We start from the raw sequence: 21,737 nt of genomic DNA on the forward strand, positions 1-21,737 counted from the left end.
GTTTCAGAAATGGCTCGAATGAAAGCTAAGACCCTCCCAAATGATGTTGAATATACAAAAATATATTTGTTTCGCTGAAAAAAGATTTATCATTCAATGAGGACATAAAGGTCAAATTTTGGCAAAACTAAATTTTTGTCACCTACAGAAAGTAGTGTGAAAATTGAACAAAAAATGTACTTCAAATACAAAAATATGTTACGTAACATAAGCGAATTAAGTAGTGGTGCTGTGAGATCCAAATTTAAAGTTTTGTATTACTTCCATGTGGTTCGGCAAGGATTTATACAATTTATTGATGAAGTCATCAGGAACATCAAAGAAAGCAGTCTTGCATGCCTCCCAGAGTTCATCAACATTCTTGGGTTTCGTCTTCCATGCTTCCTCTTTCATCCTGTTCATGTCTTGTGACCGAGATGGCCAGTCCTGGATGACCTTGATCTTCTTTGCCTTGAGGAACTTTGAGGTAGAGATTGAAATATGCGATGGAGCACCATCCTGCTGCAGAATTTGTCCCTTTTTATGGTTAGGAATGTAAGAGGCAGCTAAGATTTGTTGATATCTCCGACTATTTATGTTTCCTTCCACCCTGCAGATCTCTCTCACACCCCCATAGTGGATGCAACCCCAGACCATGATTTTGCCACCACCAAACTTCACTGTTTTGTGGCAAAAGGTGGATTTTTCAGATGAATCTTCCATTGAATTACACCATAGTCACCGCAAATATTGCAGGAGACCTACTGGAGCCCGCATGGATCCGAGATTCACTCAGAAAACAGTGAAGTTTGGGTATGGGGGTGTGTGAGAGATCTGCAGGGTGGAAGGCAACATAAATAGTCTGAAATATCAACAAATCTTAGCTGCCTCTTACATTCCTAACCATAAAAAGGGACAAATTCTGCAGCAGGATGGCGCTCCATCACATATTCAATCTCTACCTCAAAGTTCCTCAAGGCAAAGAAGATCAAGATCCTCCAGGACCTGTCAGCCCAGTCACCAGACATGAACATCATTGAGCATGTCTGGGGTAGGATGAAAGAGGAAGCATGGAAGACGAAACCCAAGAATGTTGATGAACTCTGGGAGGCATGCAAGACTGCTTTTTTTGATGTTCCTGATGACTTCATCAATAAATTGTATGAATCCTTGTCGAACCCCATGGAAGTCATACAAAACATTAAATTTGGATCTCACAGCACCACCACTTAATTGGCTTATGTTATGCAACATATTTTTGTATTTGAAGTACATTTTTTGTTCAATTTTCACGCTGTTTTCTGTAGGTGACAAAAATTTAGTTTTGCCAAAATTTGACCTTTATGTCCTCATTGAATGATACATCTTTTTTCAGCGAAACAAATATATTTTTGTATATTCAACATCATTTGGGAGGGTCTTAGCTTTCATTCGAGCCATTTCTGAAACCAATTGAATAATTAAAAGTCAGGTTATAGGTTATTAGCAATTGTTTCTACAAAATGGATTAGCGATAAGACTTTTGTCAGGGACTCTATGATTTGCAGCGTAAATTACCATATTTGCTGGACTTTAAGTGGGTTTTTCATAATTTGGCTGGGCATGGTAGGCTGATTGCACACTCCAAATTGTACGTAGGTCTGAATGGTGGTTTGTTTCTATGTGCCCTGCTTCCTGACTGTTGTTAGCTGGGATAGGCTCCAGCACCCTCTGCAGCCTTCGTGACGATGAGCGGTTCAGATGATGAATGACCACTTGGCGAGTTGAAAATTGCATGTGAACGCCGACCTTGAGTTGTATTTTCTACTGGAGAAAGGTGATTTTAGGATGATACATCAATTTTCCGAGATGTGACAACCTTTTACTGTTCAAAATGGCAGAGCGCGAACAAGAAGTATTTTCAAAAGATTCATCGTCAGTTTGCATTTTTAACACCAGTATAATCATGTCATGTCCACATTTATAAAAATCGTCAATAATGTTTAGTGACAAACAAAAACTTACCGTTAAACAGTTTTGCAACATACCAAAGAAGTCCATGTCTGCCATGTTTATTTATTTTTTGCTATGATTGCTACAATTGCAAAAAACATATGGATAAGAAAATATATGTATTGTGCTAAAGTTAGCCCTCGTCCTAGCTGTGCTAGCATGATAGCTAACATGACTGGATACATGATTAGAAATATATAATTTTACAAATAAAATTAAAATTAAATTATTTCATTTATAGCTTTAAAACAGTGGACACGTTATGATCAACAACACTGAGCGTACTTGCAAAATATAATTTCAAAAGGAGGTAAAAAGTCAAATTGCTTACCGCAGTTCAATTTCCCACCACTGGTGTGATGTTATCGCAGGAGAGTGATGTCGTTAATAAATGGGGAATTTTCTTAAAAGGACACCAACACAACTTAACAAAGTGGACAGTGACACTGGGTACTTTTTTTGTTAAATAATATATTTTAATTAAAAAAAAAAAATTAAACATTATTAAACTTTATCCAGGAAAATTGTATATAACAATTATTTTGGAATTAACTTGTATTAGTTATTTTATTGACTGAATTTGAATGAATCACACTGGGGACATAGCAAAATTCCATAACGTTTTACCAGAAGTAAATTAAATTTAAAAAAATTAATTTAGGAGCCTGTACTCTTCAATTTATAATTGTCAACACACAAAAAAATACTCTAATTTTCGCACGATTAGGCGCACCTGACTATAAGCCGCCACTCACCAAATTTGACACGAAAACGACGTTTAAAGTTAATCCGCACTGGACTATAAACCACAGCTGTCCTAACTGTATTATGGGATATTTACACCAAAAGATATTATCTTGTAACACTTTGACAGCGGCATCATACGACTGTCATAAGATCAAATGAACCACCGTGAAGTTTTGAACCAATTCGCTGCAAAGCTTCATTGCTTCAACAAGCTTCATTTGGCCATCACTGCTTCCTTTGAGGAGACCGTCAACCTCTGCTGCCACCTGCTGTCAACACTGTTGTTGTCCAACATGCCTCCTAGCATGCATTGCTCCACTACAGATGTAAATAACAATCAAAATTCATGTTCTGTGCTAATTATTTCTTCAGTTACTGTTCCAGTTGTTTCATTAATTGCCAGTTATGTTATTTGGTAACACTTTATTTGACTGTGGTGCCATAAGACTGTCATAAGACAATCCAAATTATGACATGACACTGTCATGAGCACTAATGAATGTTTATAACATATCAATTAGTGTTATCTGGCAAATTATCTCACTCAATGGATGTAAAAGATCCGAGCTGGACATAAATGGAGTGACATAATTTGCCGGTTGACACTTAATGACATCTGTCATAAGCATTCAGTAATGCCCATGATGTCATAATTATGACCGTCTTATGACACTGCTGTCAAATAAAGTGTTACCTATTAATGCAAATACATCAAAAAATAAGCCGCACTGGACTATAAGCCTCAGGATTCAAAATGAGGGAAAAAAGAAGCGGCTTATAGTCCGAAAATTACGATAATTTGAGTAAGTCCCAACTTTAGTGAAAATACAGCTTAATTTATGCTAGGGATACAAATAAAAAAATTAATAAAAATAATAACTAGGAATTGCAATTTCTGGTGAAATTACGATTGGGCTTTGCTATAGTAGACACAGATCTATCAGGTCGCATCTTATTGATTTGGGGACATTTCGAGGACACGTCTAGTTGATATCAGGTCGCGTCCTGTTGCTTAAGGGACATTTCGGGGACACGTCCTGTTGCATGGTTGTCATTGGCATCGACTTAATTGGGCACCAGTTGAATGTCAATGTCTGTAATAGTAAGTTTTTGGTCGAAAATCACAACCACATTGGATTTCCTGCCTTTGAAAATGAATGGAAAATTTGGAAGTAAATGCCCGTCAATGGCATGGACGGGACTAGCTGTCAATAGCATCGACTTACTTGGGTGCCAGTTGAATGTCAATGGTCTCCCATGGTAAATGGTAAAAAATCACAAAAACCTGTTGCCATTGAAAATGAATGGGAAATTTGGACGTACATGGCTGTCAATGGCATTCCGTTAGAGATGAATGGGAAAGTTTTTTTTTTTTTTTTTTTTTTAAACCTGCGTTTATGGGCGAATGGAAAATTTTTTTTGGGGGGGGGGGGGGTCTTTTCGAAAATTTCCCTGCGTTGCGCGAGAAAGAAAATTGCACAAATCAATTATCGTACCAGTTTTTATTCCTAATGAAGAAAAACAGCAGATTGCGTTTGCATGATCTCCCCAACATTTATAAAGACATCCAAAACAAAATGGCAAAAGCTAAAGAATGTCTCAATAAGGCCTTATGCATTCTTAACAGTAAAAATACACCAACTAAATAATAACAACATAAGTACATCCAACCAGCAGCTGTATATGGCGCGCGTTAACCCCGTTCTTAGCAGTTCTCGCACTGCTGTTGAAAAGCTGCTTGAGGTATTTAATAGTGCTTCATCGCTAAACTATCTTTTTAAAGTTAAATCTATCAATGAAATTGTGGAGGCTGAACATGAACATCTTGTACAGCGACGTCTCATTAAATAAGAATAATTCTCGTTATTCGTCAAATAATCCATGTTGTAACCGTCAATTATGATTAGAGCTAAACGAAAACAAAAAATGGACGGCTTTGGCGTCTTCCTGGTAACCAGGTTGACACCACAGTGCAAAGAAAACGCTTAAACCCACGTAAGCATTTGGCAAATGTGTACATTTACAAGTGTTTCTTGTCAATATTCCGCCCGACAACAGTAACACTGACGATGAATGTTCAAATATTAAAAAAAAAAAAAAAAGATTCTTAAATAAAATGGAGGAGGAAAATTAAACATGGAATAAAATGTAAGTAAAACACAGTTAAAGAGTGAGATAATGAGTTTAACACTAGTAGACGTCACAACCTTCCCACTTCAAATATATTGACGTCTATCGCCTTCAGTGGATGTTTAACGTGTGCTTCTAGTGGAGATTTATTCACTGCAATCTGTGTCATAACATTAAACAAGAAAAAAAAAGCTGCCAGAAGCCTAGACCCTGAACAGGATTAAGGACCAGGGTTCTAAGTACTAAAGGTCGACCGATATGAGATTTTCAGAGGCCAATAGGGATTAAAAAAAAAAAAAAAAAAAAAAAAAAAAACATGTTTAAAGCCGGTTTTGTAAGCCGACATTATCATAACAAAGCAATTGAAACACTCATTTTATACAGTAAGTGTATATATTAGAAGTTCAATTTTTTTCCAGCTACATCTTTTTGTAACACTTGCCACTAGGTAGTGCAAAATCTCAATTAAAAAAAGAACACGCAAACAGTGAACGCAACTGTTATCCTATTAAATCTGCTGATATCACCCGATCTTGAATAAAACGTACATATATCGAGCCGATATATCGGTCGACCTTTACAATGTAACAGTCCATCCTACACATTACAGTATGCTAAGCCACCCAGTTTTTAAACGTCAGTTCGCTTTGCAGTGGAGTTTAGGTGACGTGCCGTGATTCTGGCGAGGTATCCAAACGAGTGGAAGTGTGCTTACATGCATAAATACGCCAAGGAGTTCACGTCGGAGTGACGCAGGTAGGAGTGGTGGTCCTAAAACAACAACAAAAAAACAATGTTTCTGGCTTTCAGAGAAACACAAAAGAGGACGAATGAGTACAGTAATCCCCATTCTCCACACATTTACGATGATCACTGGATGTTCACTTAGTTTTTGTGCTTAAACCTACCATAAGATGGCACTAAAGCACCGTTTAATAACTCTAAAGTTGGATATACACTGCTCAAAAAAATCAGGGACAAACTTTTGAGCCCTCCCAGTCGAAATGCAAGGGCGTAGGTTTGCAACTTTTCAAGATGCTCAAATTGTCCCCACCAACTTTTAAGCACCCTTATTTGCAATTATATGATGAGTTTGGTTACGTAGGTAATTTAGATTGTCTTCACATACTGTATGTTGTACGGATATAATCGACCCTACCATTATTAAGTGAATTATTTTCATTATGTTCGGGCTTACATTTCCCCCTTTTTACTTGCTGTATGTGCCAGTTCATTTTTTTTCACTCTAATATCATGCCGCCTCCTCTGAAGAGGAGGGATATTAGATTTTTTTTTCTGGCCAGCAACAGCAGCCATTGTAAGTAATGTAAAAAGACGTCAGTGTTTTGGAGGTGGGGGACACACCACTAATTTTGCTACTGAAGTCCGACTTGCATCAGATTTAGCATAACATTAAACTCTGTAAACTTGCTAACCTGCAAAACAGTGAGAAGCTTCTGAGAGAGAAGTGTCCTCTTATATGTTTTTGACTGTTAAGTTTAATTAAACTGTGAGAAATGGTAGGTATTTAGGCAGCCAATGTTGAGTAGTCTTAAAATTTTTTTTTGCATAGTTAAGAGATTATTAGTATCTAAGTTTGAATTTATTGTGTATGTTAATATTAGTGTTGCAACGATTAATCGATTAACTCGAGTAAGTCGATCAGAAAAAAAAAACTTCAAATCAAATTTTGCTGCTTCAAATATTCGTTTAATTAGAGTGGCATTGTACGGAGCCCCCCGGGTGCCAGGATAGAAAAAATAAAAAAACCTAGCTAATCTGTACCCACAGTTTACTAATCTGTGGGTACAGTTTAGTAATCTGTACCCACAGTTTACTAATCTGTACCCACAGTTTAGTAAACTGCACCCACAGTTTACTAATCTGTACCCACAGTTTAGCTATCTGTACCCACAGATTACTAAACTGTACCCACAGATTACTAAACTGTACCCACAGTTTACTAATCTGTACCCACAGATTACTAAACTGTGCCCACAGTTTACTAATCTTTACCCACAGATTACTAAACTGTGCCCACAGTTTTCTAATCTGTACCCACAGTTTACTAAACTGTGCCCACAGTTTAGCAATGATCCGGAAACAGTAGTCACCAATGTTTGGCGGGGACTCCGAGTCCAAACGCCGAGGGACCGACCAAGCAACCATCTGCACCATTTGCCCTCGGCGAACAAAGGGGTTTTAAAAGGGAGCTATTGCACGTTTTCTTTGGTAGGCGTCGTTCAGGTGTCATCAATCACTATGGCAAGTTGTGTTTGCACATTTTCTGTGCTGCTGTCGTGTCCGTGCGTGCTTAATTCAAGCAGTGTTCATTTGTCAGTTAGCTATTTTTAGTAGCCGCATTAGCGGCTACTAACACACAACATGCCATATTGATTGATGACACCTGAAAATGTAGACGGCTACCAAAGAAAATGTGCAATAGTTACCTTTTAAAACCCCTTTGTTCGCCGAGGGCAAAAGGTGCAGGTGCTTGCTCGGTCGGTCCCTCGGCGTTTGGAGTCCCCGCCAAACATTGGTGACTACAGTTTCCGGGTTATTGCTAAACTGAGGGTACAGATTAGTAATCTGTGGGTACAGTTTAGTAAACTGTGGGTACAGATTAGTAAACTGTGGGTACAGTTTAGTAAACTGTGGGTACAGATTAGTAAACTGTGGTTACAGTTTAGTAATCTGTGGGTACAGATTAGTAAACTGTGGGTACAGTTTAGTAATCTGTGGGTACAGATTAGTAAACTGTGGGTACAGATTACTAAACTGTACCCACAGTTTAGTAAACTGTGGGTACAGATTAGCTAGGATTTTTTATTTTTTCTATCCTGGCACCCGGGGGGCTCCGTAGCATTGTGATGGTTTGTTTTGAAAGGGTTTGAATTTAGTTTTACTGATTTGAATGGATACACTCCCCTCTGGTGGCAACAGTGAATATGACATAACTCCAACTACGTTAAGTTTTTGTTTTGTTTTTGTTAAGCTTTTATGTTTGTTTATACATTTTTAATTTAGTTTCGAAGTATATTTAGAATTTTTTCATGGGAAAAGCGTTGGAATGATTTATTAATAGCTTTGGAAAAAAAAACATGCTAGCATATTATAGCATTTAAGCTAGCAGACTTTTGCTCTGCAGGTTAGCAATTTCTTTTGTCGTACTTAGATCATTTATTTTTCTAATACAGCTTGAGGCTAAGCGCAGCTATTTTAATTGTTTAATGAAAGTGAAATTCTGCATAGTTTGAAGAAACACCCAGGAATTTTATTTTGTACTCACATTTAATGCTCTTCTGAAAGTGCAATCTTAGCATGCCAAAAAAAAGTATTATAAACACTTCTTTCATTTTACATTTTCAAAAATGTATTCTGCTAAGCATTAAATGTTTATAATCCGATTATTCGATCTTTCAAACTAACTAATCAATAGATTAATCGATTACTATTGCAGTTTAAATTCGCTAACAAAACAAAGACATTTATTCTGAAAGTTTTCAAAGAGTTTCTTTAGTAGTTTTTGAAACGAAGGTTTGAATCGAACGGTATCTCACCTGAACCAATGCACATAAAAGTTAATGTAGAATCTCAATAACATTTGGTTAATTATGTATGTTAGTTGGGAATAATTTATTTTGGTTCTTTAAGACAGGCTTGTTATTTGTTTGTTTGGTTTCGTAGGACAGGTTTGTGACGTCACGTCGTACGATATAATGCGGGAGTGACTGTGCGGACGGGCAGTTGGCGTAAAAGCTGAAGGACGCATAAGTCACAGATAAGAGCCATAACAGTTTTGACATCTCTTTCACTCTACCTCTCTCTCTCATCTTTCAGTTGCCGTTTTGTTGACCTTTTTGGATGTCAAGCTGTGGATTACTTTTTTGTTGGATTAAAAGAACGAACGCATTAAGAGCGGCGTGAGAGTTTTTCTTTGCCGCTGTCCAGCGGTACGCAAGGGGGACGGAGGAGGAGATCGTCAGGCTGAGGGCTTTTTGTGTTGTGAACTGTACAGTTAATATACCGTAATTTTCGGACTATAAGCCGCAACTTTTTTCCAACATTTTGAATCTTGCAGCTAATAGTCCAGTGCGGCTTATCGCTTTACTTATTTGGGTTAATAGGTAACACTTTGACAATGGTGTCATAAGACTGCCATAAGACCGTCATAATTATGACATGGTTATGACACCATCATGGCCGTTAATGAATGCTTATGACAGATGTCATTAAGTATCATCTGGCAAATTATGTCACCAACACTCCATTTATGTCCAGCTCAGATCTTTTGCATCTTTTCAAAAGTGAGATAATTTGCCGGATGACACAAAATGACATCTATCATGATGTCATTAATGCTCATGGCAGTGTCATGTCATAATTATGATGGTCTTATGACAGTTTTATGGTGCCATTTTCAAATAAAGTTTTACCAAATACCAGAGCTAGCAATTTATGAAACAACTGGAAGAGTAACTTAAGAAAAAGTTAGCACATAACATGAATTTTGATTGTTATTTAATATTTGTAGGGCTACAATGCATGCTAGGAGGCACGTTGGACGAAAACAGTGTTGACAGCAGGTGGCAGCAGAGGTTGACCGTCTCCCCCAAGGGAGCAGTGATAGCCAAATGAAGCTTTTTGAAGCAATGAAACTTTGCAGCCAATAGGTTCGAAGCTTTATGGTGGCTCATTTGGTCTTATAACAGTCTTATGATGCCGCTGTCAAATAAAGTTTTAACGGTTAATATATTTTGTTGTAAATATCCCATAATACGGTGAGGACCGTTGCAGCTTATTGTCCAGTGCAGCCTATCTATGAACAAATGCTGTTTACGTGTCAAATTTAGTGGGTGGCGGCTTATAGTCAGGTGCGCCTTAAAGTCCAGAAATTACGGTAAGTCAATAGATTTATTATGCATTGATCGTTTAGCCTATCAATCAGTTAGGTTCATATTCTTGAGGAATGTAGCCCTGACCCCCGTTCACCCAATCTGTTTGGTCTTATTAATGTCCCACCTCCAGCAAAAAGTGTACATGCAGGTTATGCTGTTATGTCGTCCCTACCAATGTTGAGACCAAACCTACGCCCTTGCAAATGGATGTCTTGCTGTGTCAATGGCTGCCAGTGAGTTAAATGAGTTTCCCGTAAGTGTTTGAAAGAAATCATAATTTGTGCTCAGAATGGGACAAATTCGAAACTTCAAAGGCAATTGTGAACATTTTTAGGGGCCAGTATTATCAATGAAAAGTGGGGGATTCCTGTACTCTTGCACATCAGTGAGAATTACCTTTTAAATTTAGCTGCTCTCACCTACTTAAGCAGAACTTCCTTCCTGCACTTCAGTCCGTCTTATTCTTCATCTCCAGCTCTGTTCTTTGCTGGCGACTCCTCATTTCATCATCATTTATTTTGTCCCCACCTTGGGAATCTGTCGTTTTGGCTCTGCGCGTGTCCACGTAGCTGACGATGAGCTCGGAGTTCTGATAGATTAGCATGCCGGACAGCGTGAGCGCGGCGCCGGCGCAGCTCAAGGCGGACAGCTCGCTGCCGAAGAGCAGCTGGGACAGTAGCAGGTTGCCCACTACGCTCAGGTTGCCCAGAATGTGTAGGGTGACGGCCGAGGTGAGCGTGATGACGCAGCTGCTGGCCAGGTTGTACAGGACCGAGCCCAAGCAGCTGAGCAGGATGAAGACCCAAAGGTGCCGGTCGTAGTGCAGCGGTGACTCCAGCAGGGCCCAGTTCTCCAGCGCCAGGGCCGCCACGGTCAAGATGCAGAAGCTTGGGATGGACATCAAGTAGAGCAGGAACACCGAGTTGATCTTCTCTTCCTGGAGGAGAATGCCTGAATGGAAAGAATGGACCATCTTTTACTGAAATCCAAAAATAATACGCGGTGATGTCAGGAGCGTAGCACCGATCCCAATACGGTATTAAAATGCAGGCATCGGCTAATGCAGTGATCCCTCATTTTCTGCACCCCCCCCCCACGATAATCAAAACCCACACAGTACAGGCGAAGCTAATTTACATTATTATTATAATTTTTTTTAAACTGTAGTTTAAAAAAAAAAAACCCCAAAAAATACGTAGTATCGGTACAGTATCAGCCAATATCAAACAGCCGGGTAGCACTAGCCGTGCAACGTTGGTAAAGCAGATTAATCCGAGTCGATTAATCAATGAACCAGTTAGTTCGAATAATTAAAATACCTGAGCTGAGCCTCAAACGGTTCAAAAAAAGTTAATAAATGAGGATCTATGTACAATAAAAGAACAACTGGCTAACTTACATAGCAAAAGTCCGCTAGCTTAAATGCTACCATAAAATGCTAACTTTTTCTTTTTTTTTTTAAACAATCCCCTAAACAAATGGTTTAAACTAGTACTGCAACGATTAATTGATTAACCCGAGTAATTTGATTAGGAAAAAAAATTTGAATTCAATGTTGCTGCTTCGAGTATTCGTTTAATTAAAGTGGCGTTGCAATGGTTTGTTTTGAAAGTGTTTGCATTTAGTTTTATTGATTTGGGTTGATACACTGCCATCTAGTGGCAACATTGAAAATGACATAACTCATTTCACATGGCTCAATCTCGGTGCTCCCTGCTAAGACCAACATAAGCATACTTGTTTGAGCTAATGTTTTTTTAATGCATTCGTGATTTAGTTAATAGGTATATTTAGCCGTTCTTTTGTTGGAATGTGTGTTTGAATCATTTGTCTAGAGCAGGGGTGTCCAAACTTTTTGTAAAGGGGGCCAGATTTGGTGCGGTAAAAATATGGGGGGCCGATCCTGGCTGACGTCCTTTACGTAGAGCAATATATTTAAGCAAATTTTAGCAAGCCATTCTGTGTGTCACATTTGCTTTATTATTGTTTTTAATAATTTCAACAATCTCGCAACTAGCCTTTGTGGCGTTCTTTTTTGACTCTCGGGCTCTTGCGAAATACTGCTGCTGTGAAATTTAACTAGCTTCAAGTTGCTTCAATTTCTTCAATTTCTCGCTGTAATCTTGTCTAGGGCTGCAGCTATCGAATATTTTAGTAGTCGATTAATCGATGCTCTACTTAGTTCGAATAGTCGAGTAATCGGATAAGGAACATGAAAAATTAAAATACCTGAGCTGAGCCTCAAACGGTATATATATATTTTTTAAAATGAGGATCAATGTACAACAAAAGAACAACTGGCTAACTTACATAGAAAAAGTCCGCTAGCTTAAATGCTAAATTAAAAAAAAAAATTTTTTTTTATACAATGCTCTTAACAAATGGCTCAGACACAAATTCCCACAAAAAACGGCTAAATATACCTATAAACTAAAATAAGAATGCATTAAAAAAACATTAGCTCAAACAAAAACTTAGCTTACGTTGGTCTTAACAGGGAGCAGTTGGATTCAGCCATGCGAAAAGAGGCAGACCAGAGGGCAGTGTATCCACCCTCATCAATAAAACTAATTGCAAACTTTCAAAATAAACCATTAAAATGGCACTTAAATTAAACAAATACTCGAAGCAACAAAATTTAATTAGAATATTTTTTTTGTAATCGAATACTCCAGTTAATCGATTAATCGTTGCAGCACTAATCTTGTCGTACATGTCTTGTCTTGTTTGGTAATATCGCCTCACATTTAACGCTTTAAGAACAGTGACTGTCTCTGCAAATAAGGCAGACACAGTTGTTGGGTATTTCAGTGAAGAAATAGTCAAATTTCGACCTATCCTTGAAGCGTCGGCCGTTGCAGCCAACTTTTTTTTTTTGTCGTCGCCATTTTAGAAAATTGGAAGGGTCACATGGGGTAATGTTGCTTAGAGTGCTGTTGCCTCTTAGTGGGTAAATGAGGAGCAGCATTTAGTGTGTAAGCTACTTCATATGCTGATAGCAGTACTGTTGACCAATTTATTAAGTCTGTGTGCGGGCCAGACGTTATTGATTTTATGACAGAGGCTGGGGCCGGATGAAATTTGACCACGGGCCGCATTTGGCCCCCGGGCCGGACTTTGGACATGTCTGGTCTCGAGCATTGTAAAAAGAAAAAAAAATTTAGCCTCTAATAGCATTAAAGCTAGCGGACTTTTGCTATGTAAGTTGGCCAACTTTGTTTGCCTTTTGTTGTACTTAGATCCTAATTTACTAATTTTTCATACCGTTTGAGACTCAGCTCAGTTATTTTAATTTTTTACGTTCCTTATCCGATTACGCGATTATTCAAACTAACTAGTTCATCGATTAATCGATTTCTAAAATAATCCATAGCTGCAGCCCTAGTAAAACACATATTACCACAAAACAGCTAAATATACAGTACCTATAAACTAAATTAAGAATGCATTAAAAAGCATTAGTGCAACCAAAAACTTAGCTTATGTTGGTATTAACAGGGAGATTCAGCCATGTGAAACGAGTTATGTCATATTCACTGTCGCCACTAGAGAGAAGTGTATCGACCAAAATCAATAAAACTAAATGCAAACACTTTCTAGACAAACCATTACAACACCACTTTATTCAAACAAATACTCGAAGCAGCAAAATTTAATTCAAATCTTTTTCCTAATCGAATTATTCGAGTAAATTGATTAATAACTGGAGGACTAGTTAACACTCTTAGCTCCAATATAAACGAGACAACATACTGTAACTTCAAACCATGCTTGAAATTCACTGTGTCCAAACACTTTTTTTGAGTTGCCTGAAGCTGCAAAATGCAAACTAACCATGTTACAAGCACTAATCTAATGAGAGACGACACTCCTACTGAAGAAAGAGAAACCTATTAAGCGGAGCCTGTGGCAAATGCTTTTACTCGCCGGGAAAAGAACATGAGAAGAATTGGAACATTGGGAACATTTAGTGAAGGACCGCTTGGTCCACATGACATGAATTCCATAAAATGTGTGTCTGTCCCACCAATTTGTTGCTGAAACTTTTTGAATCGGCATGTAGTTTTAAAACGGCAGCAACACGTCAAGTTTGGGAAAATGGAAAATTTCTTAAGAACTCTGATAATGGAGAAAATCAAGTTCAAACACAAAAAAATGACCCTGCTCGTGAGGGCAGCCATTTTGTGAGGTCAGTTATACCCACACATAAACACTGATAAAATATAGCATGTGAAAATAAGATATTAATGACGTCATGAGAAAGGGCAGGCAATCTGCAATACTCGCATTTGATGGGCTAAAATAGTAGCAGAAGTCTGACTAAAAAATGAAGCATTCGTTGTCTATCAGTGCCAAATAAAAACTGGGAGAGAGGTTGAAATTACTGGTACACGATAAATATTGGTCCGATAATAGGAATTATGACGTCATCCCGGTAAATCCAATAACATTTATAATAGGACCGATAATATGTACCGTTCTGGCTTTACAGTTTCTGGTATGGGAAATCAGTTGACCATTTAAGGGCCATTGCTCCCACCTGGTCAGAATAATTCAATGCACCTATTTTTTGTTACAGTAGTTTGGTTCAATCACTTACACATTGCGGTGTCTAGCGGTAGCATTGACAGTCGTGAATTCTTTCTTTTATGTTTCCGCCTCGGAAATATATGTAAGTATTTTATGTTTACTATTACATATGGATTTGCAAAATATGTTTACTTCTGTGGTGAAGGGTCATATGTACAGAACTTCGTAAGTTGTGTTATAGAAGCCAGCCAATGCTTTAGTAGCTCAAGCTAATGTGCTATGCTATACATATAATAGTTGTGTATATAAGTGTATTGTGCAGTTTGTTGTATATTGAGTATTGAATATGTGTATTTTTCTGTTGTACTTTCACAATATTAAGACGAGTGTCTTCCCATAAAAGCAAGAAAAGACCAAGCTTTGTGGTTTATGGAAGTTCATTCATTCTTAGCTGGCTGTAAGGCAGTGCAGAAGTGAAACGCACTGTTTTGTTCATGTCCTTATGAAAAATCTGATGCGATCAAAAGCATATCTATGTTGAATCCACGACTATTTTTTATTTTTATTTTTTTAAACCTCCAGGTGTTCAAAAACTCAGGTTATACATTTAAAAAATTATATATTCATTATCGGTTATCGGTATCGGCTTTGAGGAGCAGGAAGTTATTGATTTCGGTTTCAAAAAATGGATATCGTGCACCCCTACTTTTAAGAAGTACAAGTCTTTCTATCCATGGATCGCTTTAACAGAATGTTAATAATGTTAATGCATGTTGAATGTATATATCCCTCTTGTGTGCTATCTTTCCATTCCAACAATAATTTACAGAAAAATATGGCATATTTTAGAGATGGTTTGAATTGCTATTAATTACGATTAATTAATTTTTAAGCTGTGATTAAAAATTTGATTGTTTGACAGCCATACTTCAAACAAATAAATATGTGACTCAACTAGAGATGTTGGTATCGGACCCGATTTTCAAAGTATCGGAATCGGCAGAAAAATATCGGACATGCCTTTTTTAAATATATATACACTGTATATATTTTAATTAAATCGTTTTGTAATCGTATTTAACGTTACAGACATAATATGTTAGACTCATCCAGAGTCTTTAGTTTAGGCTTAAGGTAGGGCTATCGAATTTATCCCGATAACGGCGGTAATTAATTTTTTAAAAAATGTATCACGTTAAAATATTTAACGCAATTAATGCATGCGCTGCACGACCCACTCACGCATTGTCCCACTCAATCTGTAATGGCGCCGTTCGACCTATATAGAGAGATAAAAGGCAGCGGAAAATGAGTACAGTGAATTTTGGCAGCCTTTGGAGCCTTTTTTAATTGGCTAAAGTTTTACAATCCCTCTCCCTACGATTAGAAATATCATCAGGAAGCAATGTGGGTAAGCAAAGTACTAATTGATCTTTTTCTTAATACCCTATGTTATTTCCCAACGCAGAGAAGATATATCAATTGGTAGCACTACGCACAGTCATGGTTCCACTTCCCATCATGCATTTGGGCATGGCTACAGTATCATTTACTGATACACTAGAAATACACTAGATGGCAATATTTAGTCACAACATACAAAGTCACAAGTCTTTCTATCCGTGGATCCCTCTCACAGAAAGAATGTTAATAATGTAAATGCCATCTTGAGGATTTATTGTCATAATAAACAAATACAGTACTTATGTACTGTATGTTGAATGTATAAATTCGTCCGAGTTTTATTCATTTTTTTCTTAATGCATTGCCAAAATGTATATGATCGGGATTGGCAGATACTCAAACTAAAACGATCGGGATCGGATCGGGAGCAAAAAAACATGATCGGAACAACCCTAGACTCAACCTTTCCAGTAAATCATGACTTTATAATCCATATTGCAAATTGCTGATTGTATGACTTACTCTGTTGAATGGACTTGACGCCCCTGAACATGGTGGCCGCAATGACAAACAAGCAGCCGGTCTGGTCGTACTGGACCTCACCCATAATACTGAAGGAAGCCCCTAGGCAGATGGGCATCATGGCTGTGTACTTAAGGATGTGATGCTGCTTGCCCAGGATCAAAGTGGAGATGGCCAGAGTGAAAAGCGGCGTGGTGGTGTAGATCATTTGCGCGAAGGACAGCTGGACGTAGTTCAGACCCATGTTGCCGAAAGCGATGCTGGCGCAAAACGTGAGGCTCAGTAGGAAGATTTTACATTTAGCCACGGGTGTCAAGTCCTGCTCCGCCACCCCCGTGCAGCTGATCACCCGTAGTTTAATCAAGCCGTAGTCCACCACGATGGCTGTCAGCATGTGCAGAGCAGACAGCAAGAGGGGGTACCTGAAGTTGTACACGGCAAAGATCCATTTGTTGAGGCTAGAGATGGTCGTGCCGGTTACTAGCCAAACAATGATCGCGGAAAGCAGGTGGAGCATCTCGGCGGGAGGTCGCCTCCCGTCTCCCGGTTGCGCGCTCGCCTTGTGCTTGGAGACGCCATCGGGGTGGATCATGATGGGATCATTGTGCTCGCTGTGGAGGAAGCAGGAATTGATTAATGACAAGAAAATCAATAATGAAATTTCCTGTTACAATGTAATTTATCTCTACTAGAGGTCCAAACCATTTGAAGTTCAAATGGATTCCCAAAGAGTCAAAATTAAATAAAAACATTTTGAAATAGAGCAGAAGTATTTGCACCCCTTGTGATTTTGCAAGTTCGCCCCCTTAGAAAATAGGTAGAGGTCTGAAATTTCAATCATAGATGCATTTCCACTTATAAGGAGATAATCTTAAAAAAAGAAGCCGGAACTCACATTGTATGATTGTTCAATAATTTATTTGTAATTTACTGGGGTTGATAAGTATTTGTACCCCTGAGAAAATCAGTGCTAATTAGAGCTGAAACGAATACTCGAGCAACTCGAGCAACTCGAGTAACTCGAGTTTAAAAACTGATCCGAGTAATTTCATTCACCTCGAGGAATCGTTTAATTTTGCCAGCTCTAAGCATCACGTTTTGCCCGGACTACTTTTAATGCGGGACAACGCGCTGACATCACCTGCGTAGAGGAAGAAGCAATTAAAAAAAATTTTTTTTTTTAAATTACCGCAGCCGACAGCCGCTACAAACTACGCCGAAGTTGCTAAAAAACAGCCATGATGCTAGTTTGGTAGCAGGTAGTGTCCGATGCGTCTCATAGATATCGCATGCATTTAAGACTAGATGCGAAATGCCAGACTCGGCCGCGTCTGGGCAGCGTTAGTAAACAGCCGCCATCTTTAAGCAGTAGACTTCTCATCGCTAATAAATATAACGTTACTGTCACTCGCTAACTTAACGTTAGCCCATCGGAGGGCTGAGTTTCTATTGATTATGACCACTGTCAATGCGTGGCTAACGTGTCTTACATACAGGCTTTATTTAATCTGTAAAAACACAGCCCTGTAGAGTGATGAGGGTGTAAAATTAAAACATAATAAAGCTAACTGTCAGTTTTAGCTCAGTAGTCATTACTGAATAAATCTGCTCCAATACAGCAGGTATCATACATTTATTTTGAACACTGCAAAAACTCAAAATCCTACCAGTACTTACAGTTTAGATTAACTTAAAACTTAACTAAAACTTAAAAATAGCTTGACACAAATGGAAATTAAATTGAAACACACGTAGCTTTCAAGTGATGTGTGTTATCATGCGTAATTACATTTTTAGGTAAGAAATATGTTTTTTTTTTAATAAGATCTAGAAGTTTTTTGAGTGAAAGCAGTGAATTTTTTTTTTCTAGTCACATCTTAGATGCAATTGTTGGCTGTTTTCAACAATGTACATCGAAAATAAAGACTTTGATTGACTGAAAATGGTTCAATATTGGATTAAATGTCTTTTTTTCTCATGTATATTTATAATTGCTCTTTACCTGAAAAATGTTTTATCCGATTACTCGATTAATCGATAGAATTTTCAGCCGATTACTCAATTACTAAAATATTCAATAGCTGCAGCCCTAGTGCTAATATTTAGTGCAGAAGCCGTTGTTTCCGATTACAGTGGTCAGACGCGTTCTTTAGTTCTTAACCAGGTTTTTACATATGGAAACAGGGATTTTGGCTGTCAGGTTTGGGGCTGTTTCAGCTCCATCCAAATATTTTCTATTGGATTGGGGTCTGTAGACTGGCTAGGCCACTCCAGAACCTTGATATGCTTTTTACGCAGCCAGCCTGCTCAGCTTGGCTATGTGCTTCAGATCATTGGCACGTTGGAGGATCCAGCCACGACTCATCTTCGAGTCTCTGACTGTGGGAAGGAAGTTTTACATTTCACCATTCATCCTCTGCTTTATACAGTGCAGTCGTCCTGTCCCCATTGCCGAAAAGCAGCCCCAAAGCATGACGTTTCCACCCCCATACTTCACAGTGGGGATGGTGTTCTTGGGAATATATCATTCTTCTTTCCCCTCCACACACGACGTGTAAAGTTTGCACCAAAAAGTTCTACTTTGGTCCCATATGACTTTATCCCATGACCCTTCTGTATCCTTCAGATGGTCCCTGGCAAACTTCACATATACTGGCTTCAACATGGGAACCTTCTTAGCAAAACATGATTTCAAACCATTGAACCGTAGTGTTCTACTGACAGTAGCGTTTGAAACTGTACATCCAGCTCTGTTCAGGTCATTGAGCAGCTCCTGTCATGTAGTAGTAGGCTGAGCAGTCACTTTTCTCAACATGAGTGATGCCCTACGAGGAGAGGTTTAACATGGAGCCCCAGCCCGAGGTAGATTATCAGTCATGTTTAGTCTTTACCATTTTCTAACAATTGCTGCAACTGTTGATTTATGCTCACCAAGCTGCTTTCCAATTCTCCCATAGCCTTTTCCAGCTTTGTGGAGCTCAACAATTTTTTCTCTGGTGTCTTTTGTACGCTCTCCCGTCTTGCCCATGGTAGCAATTGGATTCTGACTGACTGTTGGGTGCACAGATGACAATCTTGAGCTGAAACGGGTGATGGTGGGTGGTTACTCATGGGGTAAAGGTGGACTTTAATTAAGGTAGCTTGACAACTCTTGAGTGTCATAAGTATTGTTGATTTTCAGGGGTACAAATACTTATGAACTCCAGTAAATTACAAATAAATTATTTAAAAAAAAAAAAAAATACAATGGTGTGTTCTGGATTTTCTTTTTCATAGATTACGTGTCTAAGTGGAAATGCAACTATGGTTGAAATTTCAGACCTCTATACAATATATATTTTTTCTAATTTCATAATGTCATTTCTCAGCACAATGAATTGTATTCTATCAATCAAATACATAAGGTGGAGTCAGTTAAGTGATTGGCTGGATCGTGGAGTCTGGTTAGCTACGTTAGCATTTGAAGATTGGATGATCTGCCTGAGGCCAAATCACTTTTTGATTGACAGCGAAATGAGCGAATCAGCGATCTTGTCGTATTAACATCTGTGGGAGGCATTTTTCAATTTTCATTCTGTCGTTCTGAATTCAACCGGACACTTATTATGGTCATCCTAGCGGTGCTTGCTATGTTAAAAACGATGAGCAAAAAGTCAAGCTAATTTGTAGGGGTTTTTTTCTACTGTAGCTGCTAGCGTTTGGAGACCTGACTTCTGGCACTTTAGTTTCTTTCCCTACTGTACAGCGGGTGCCGCTGAGCAAAGCAAAGCACTCACAGGCGGATACACTTTGAGCTTCCCCTCATTGAAAGACCAGCATCCGCCATTGGTTGCTAGTAAAAGTCCACTTTCTTGTGAGCCACCTCATGTGTTAATACGGGGGCCTGCCAATTTGCTTTTGGAATAACAAGTGTATGTGTTGGAAGGTCGAGGCAGATCTTGGCACTAGAGGACATTTGTCCTGGCCGGCCAGCTTTTAATTGTTCTTTTCTTAATAAATGTTTTCCGGTGGTGATTGCTTTCTTTTCGTTGCTGAATTGTGTGTCATCTCCTAATCATTAAGAAAATTAATGAAAAGAGGGGGGAAAAAACTTGTTTTTTTAAATCTGGGCTTTTTCCCCGTCTCTTGCGCCTCTCCCCACGTGCTTCTATTTTGATGACGTAGCCCGTTGCGTAACACCCGCCTGGGCAATAATCTACTGTATTACACCAGCAAAAAAGACGAGAAATATTGATGTAATCGAATTCTGCTTTTGACTCACCACAACGTAAATAATCATGGATGACGCATAGGGAGGAATGTCAACAGTCGCGATATGAATAGCCACGGCATAATATTGATATTTCAACAGTGGCTTATTGGCAAACATCAGTTGGCTCCTACGCGCTACTCGAAGGCGAACCTTTTCATTCAACGAGGTTTCGCACTGCTTCAAATTAACGCAACACCGCGTGTTAAACATTATATTTAGATTTTGTAAATGATATAGCAGTAGTCTGTTTACGTGAAAATTGAAACGCTTACCTTATTTGACCTTTTCAAGGATTCGGGCTCCCCTGGCTTGTGTTGTTATGCTAACGGACTCGTGGCTAGCTAGCGGTCTGTCAAAAACAGGCAAGCCTTTCACTTCCGCGTTTGTGACGTCGACGACACGTCATTGGCGTTCCAGCGTGTTTTTATCACAAGATTCGCTTGATATTTTTCACCTTAGCGACCACCTTGAGAGAAAAGGCGAGACAGCAGTTCAGTCTCAACGCGTCAGGATGTACTTAAAATGGTCAACGGATTTTTTTCCCTTTTCTTAAAGGGCCAGCGCACTATTTTGAAACTAGGGTGACCATATTTTGATTTCCAAAAAAGAGGACACTCAGCCTGGCCTTAAGATACTTGAATTTTACTCGAAGTTCACTCAAAATGCCTGTATCACTTTAATATATTTAAAGTGTGCCCCCTCACTCTGGTTGGAAAATGCATTTTGAAAAAAAAAAAAAAATGTATATATATATATATATATATATATATATATATATATATATATATATATATATATATTAGGGCTGTCAAAATTATCGCGTTAACGCGCGGTAATTAAAAAAAAAAATCACGTTAAAATATTTGACGAAATTAATGCACATGTCCCACTCAGACAGTATTCTGCCTTTTGGTAAGTTTTACAGCAAGGTTTTTTTGTGCTGTCTAACAGCGAACTCTTGTGGTCGCTTTGCTTTCTTGCCAGTTCAATATGGCTGCACGACGTCACGGGCTGACGCCTACGTTGTAATGTTGTGCTTATATGATCCTTGGACAAGATTTGTCCGTAAGTATGGTTGTTGTAAAGAATGTACATATTATGTTAGTAGGCGAAATGTGTATTTTTTTGTATGAGACGCTTTTTGTTTATGTTTAGTGAACCTGTATAGCGTGCTAAGCTAACGTTGTTGCTAATGCAATGCTTGTGTACTTTTTTTTTTGTAGTTTCACTACAGTCTAAAGAGGACAATGGTTTGAGGCCATTTTATTAATAAATCAGATGAA

The 21,737-nt window shown here is 38.5% G+C and overlaps 1 protein-coding gene across 3 annotated transcripts; it reads right to left on the reverse strand.

The window, feature by feature from the left end:
• Positions 1 to 4,142: 4,142 nt before the first annotated feature.
• On the reverse strand, positions 4,143 to 20,972 carry slc35e4 (solute carrier family 35 member E4). Of its 3 annotated transcripts, XR_009061193.1 has the most exons (5): positions 20,727 to 20,972; positions 19,134 to 19,282; positions 16,203 to 16,813; positions 10,143 to 10,697; positions 4,143 to 5,619 (listed from the first exon to the last, which is right to left on the reverse strand). XR_009061193.1 is itself a non-coding variant. In XM_057819934.1 (4 exons), the coding sequence occupies exons 2-3, from the start codon at positions 16,792 to 16,794 to the stop codon at positions 10,195 to 10,197; spliced, it is 1,095 nt and encodes a 364-aa protein (XP_057675917.1). In that variant the 5' UTR covers positions 16,795 to 16,813; positions 20,727 to 20,972; the 3' UTR covers positions 4,143 to 5,619; positions 10,166 to 10,194. The 3 variants fall into 3 exon arrangements, 1 of the variants encoding a protein (XP_057675917.1); XM_057819934.1 differs by lacking the exon at positions 19,134 to 19,282 and having other exon boundaries at positions 10,166 to 10,697; XR_009061192.1 differs by lacking the exon at positions 19,134 to 19,282 and having other exon boundaries at positions 4,144 to 5,619.
• Between the last annotated feature and the right edge of the window lie 765 nt (positions 20,973 to 21,737).

This window comes from Corythoichthys intestinalis, chromosome 17, assembly GCF_030265065.1.
Source record: "Corythoichthys intestinalis isolate RoL2023-P3 chromosome 17, ASM3026506v1, whole genome shotgun sequence".
NCBI lineage: Eukaryota > Metazoa > Chordata > Actinopteri > Syngnathiformes > Syngnathidae > Corythoichthys > Corythoichthys intestinalis.

What these genes read in the sequence shown, in the direction of transcription:
- slc35e4 (XM_057819934.1), bottom strand. Translation starts at nt 16,794, where the DNA reads ATGATCCACCCCGATGGCGTCTCCAAGCACAAGGCGAGCGCGCAACCG. An exon ending in CGTCAAGTCCATTCAACAGA is followed by an intron (nt 10,698 to 16,202) that starts GTAAGTCATACA and finishes CTTTCCATTCAG; the next exon opens with GCATTCTCCTCCAGGAAGAG.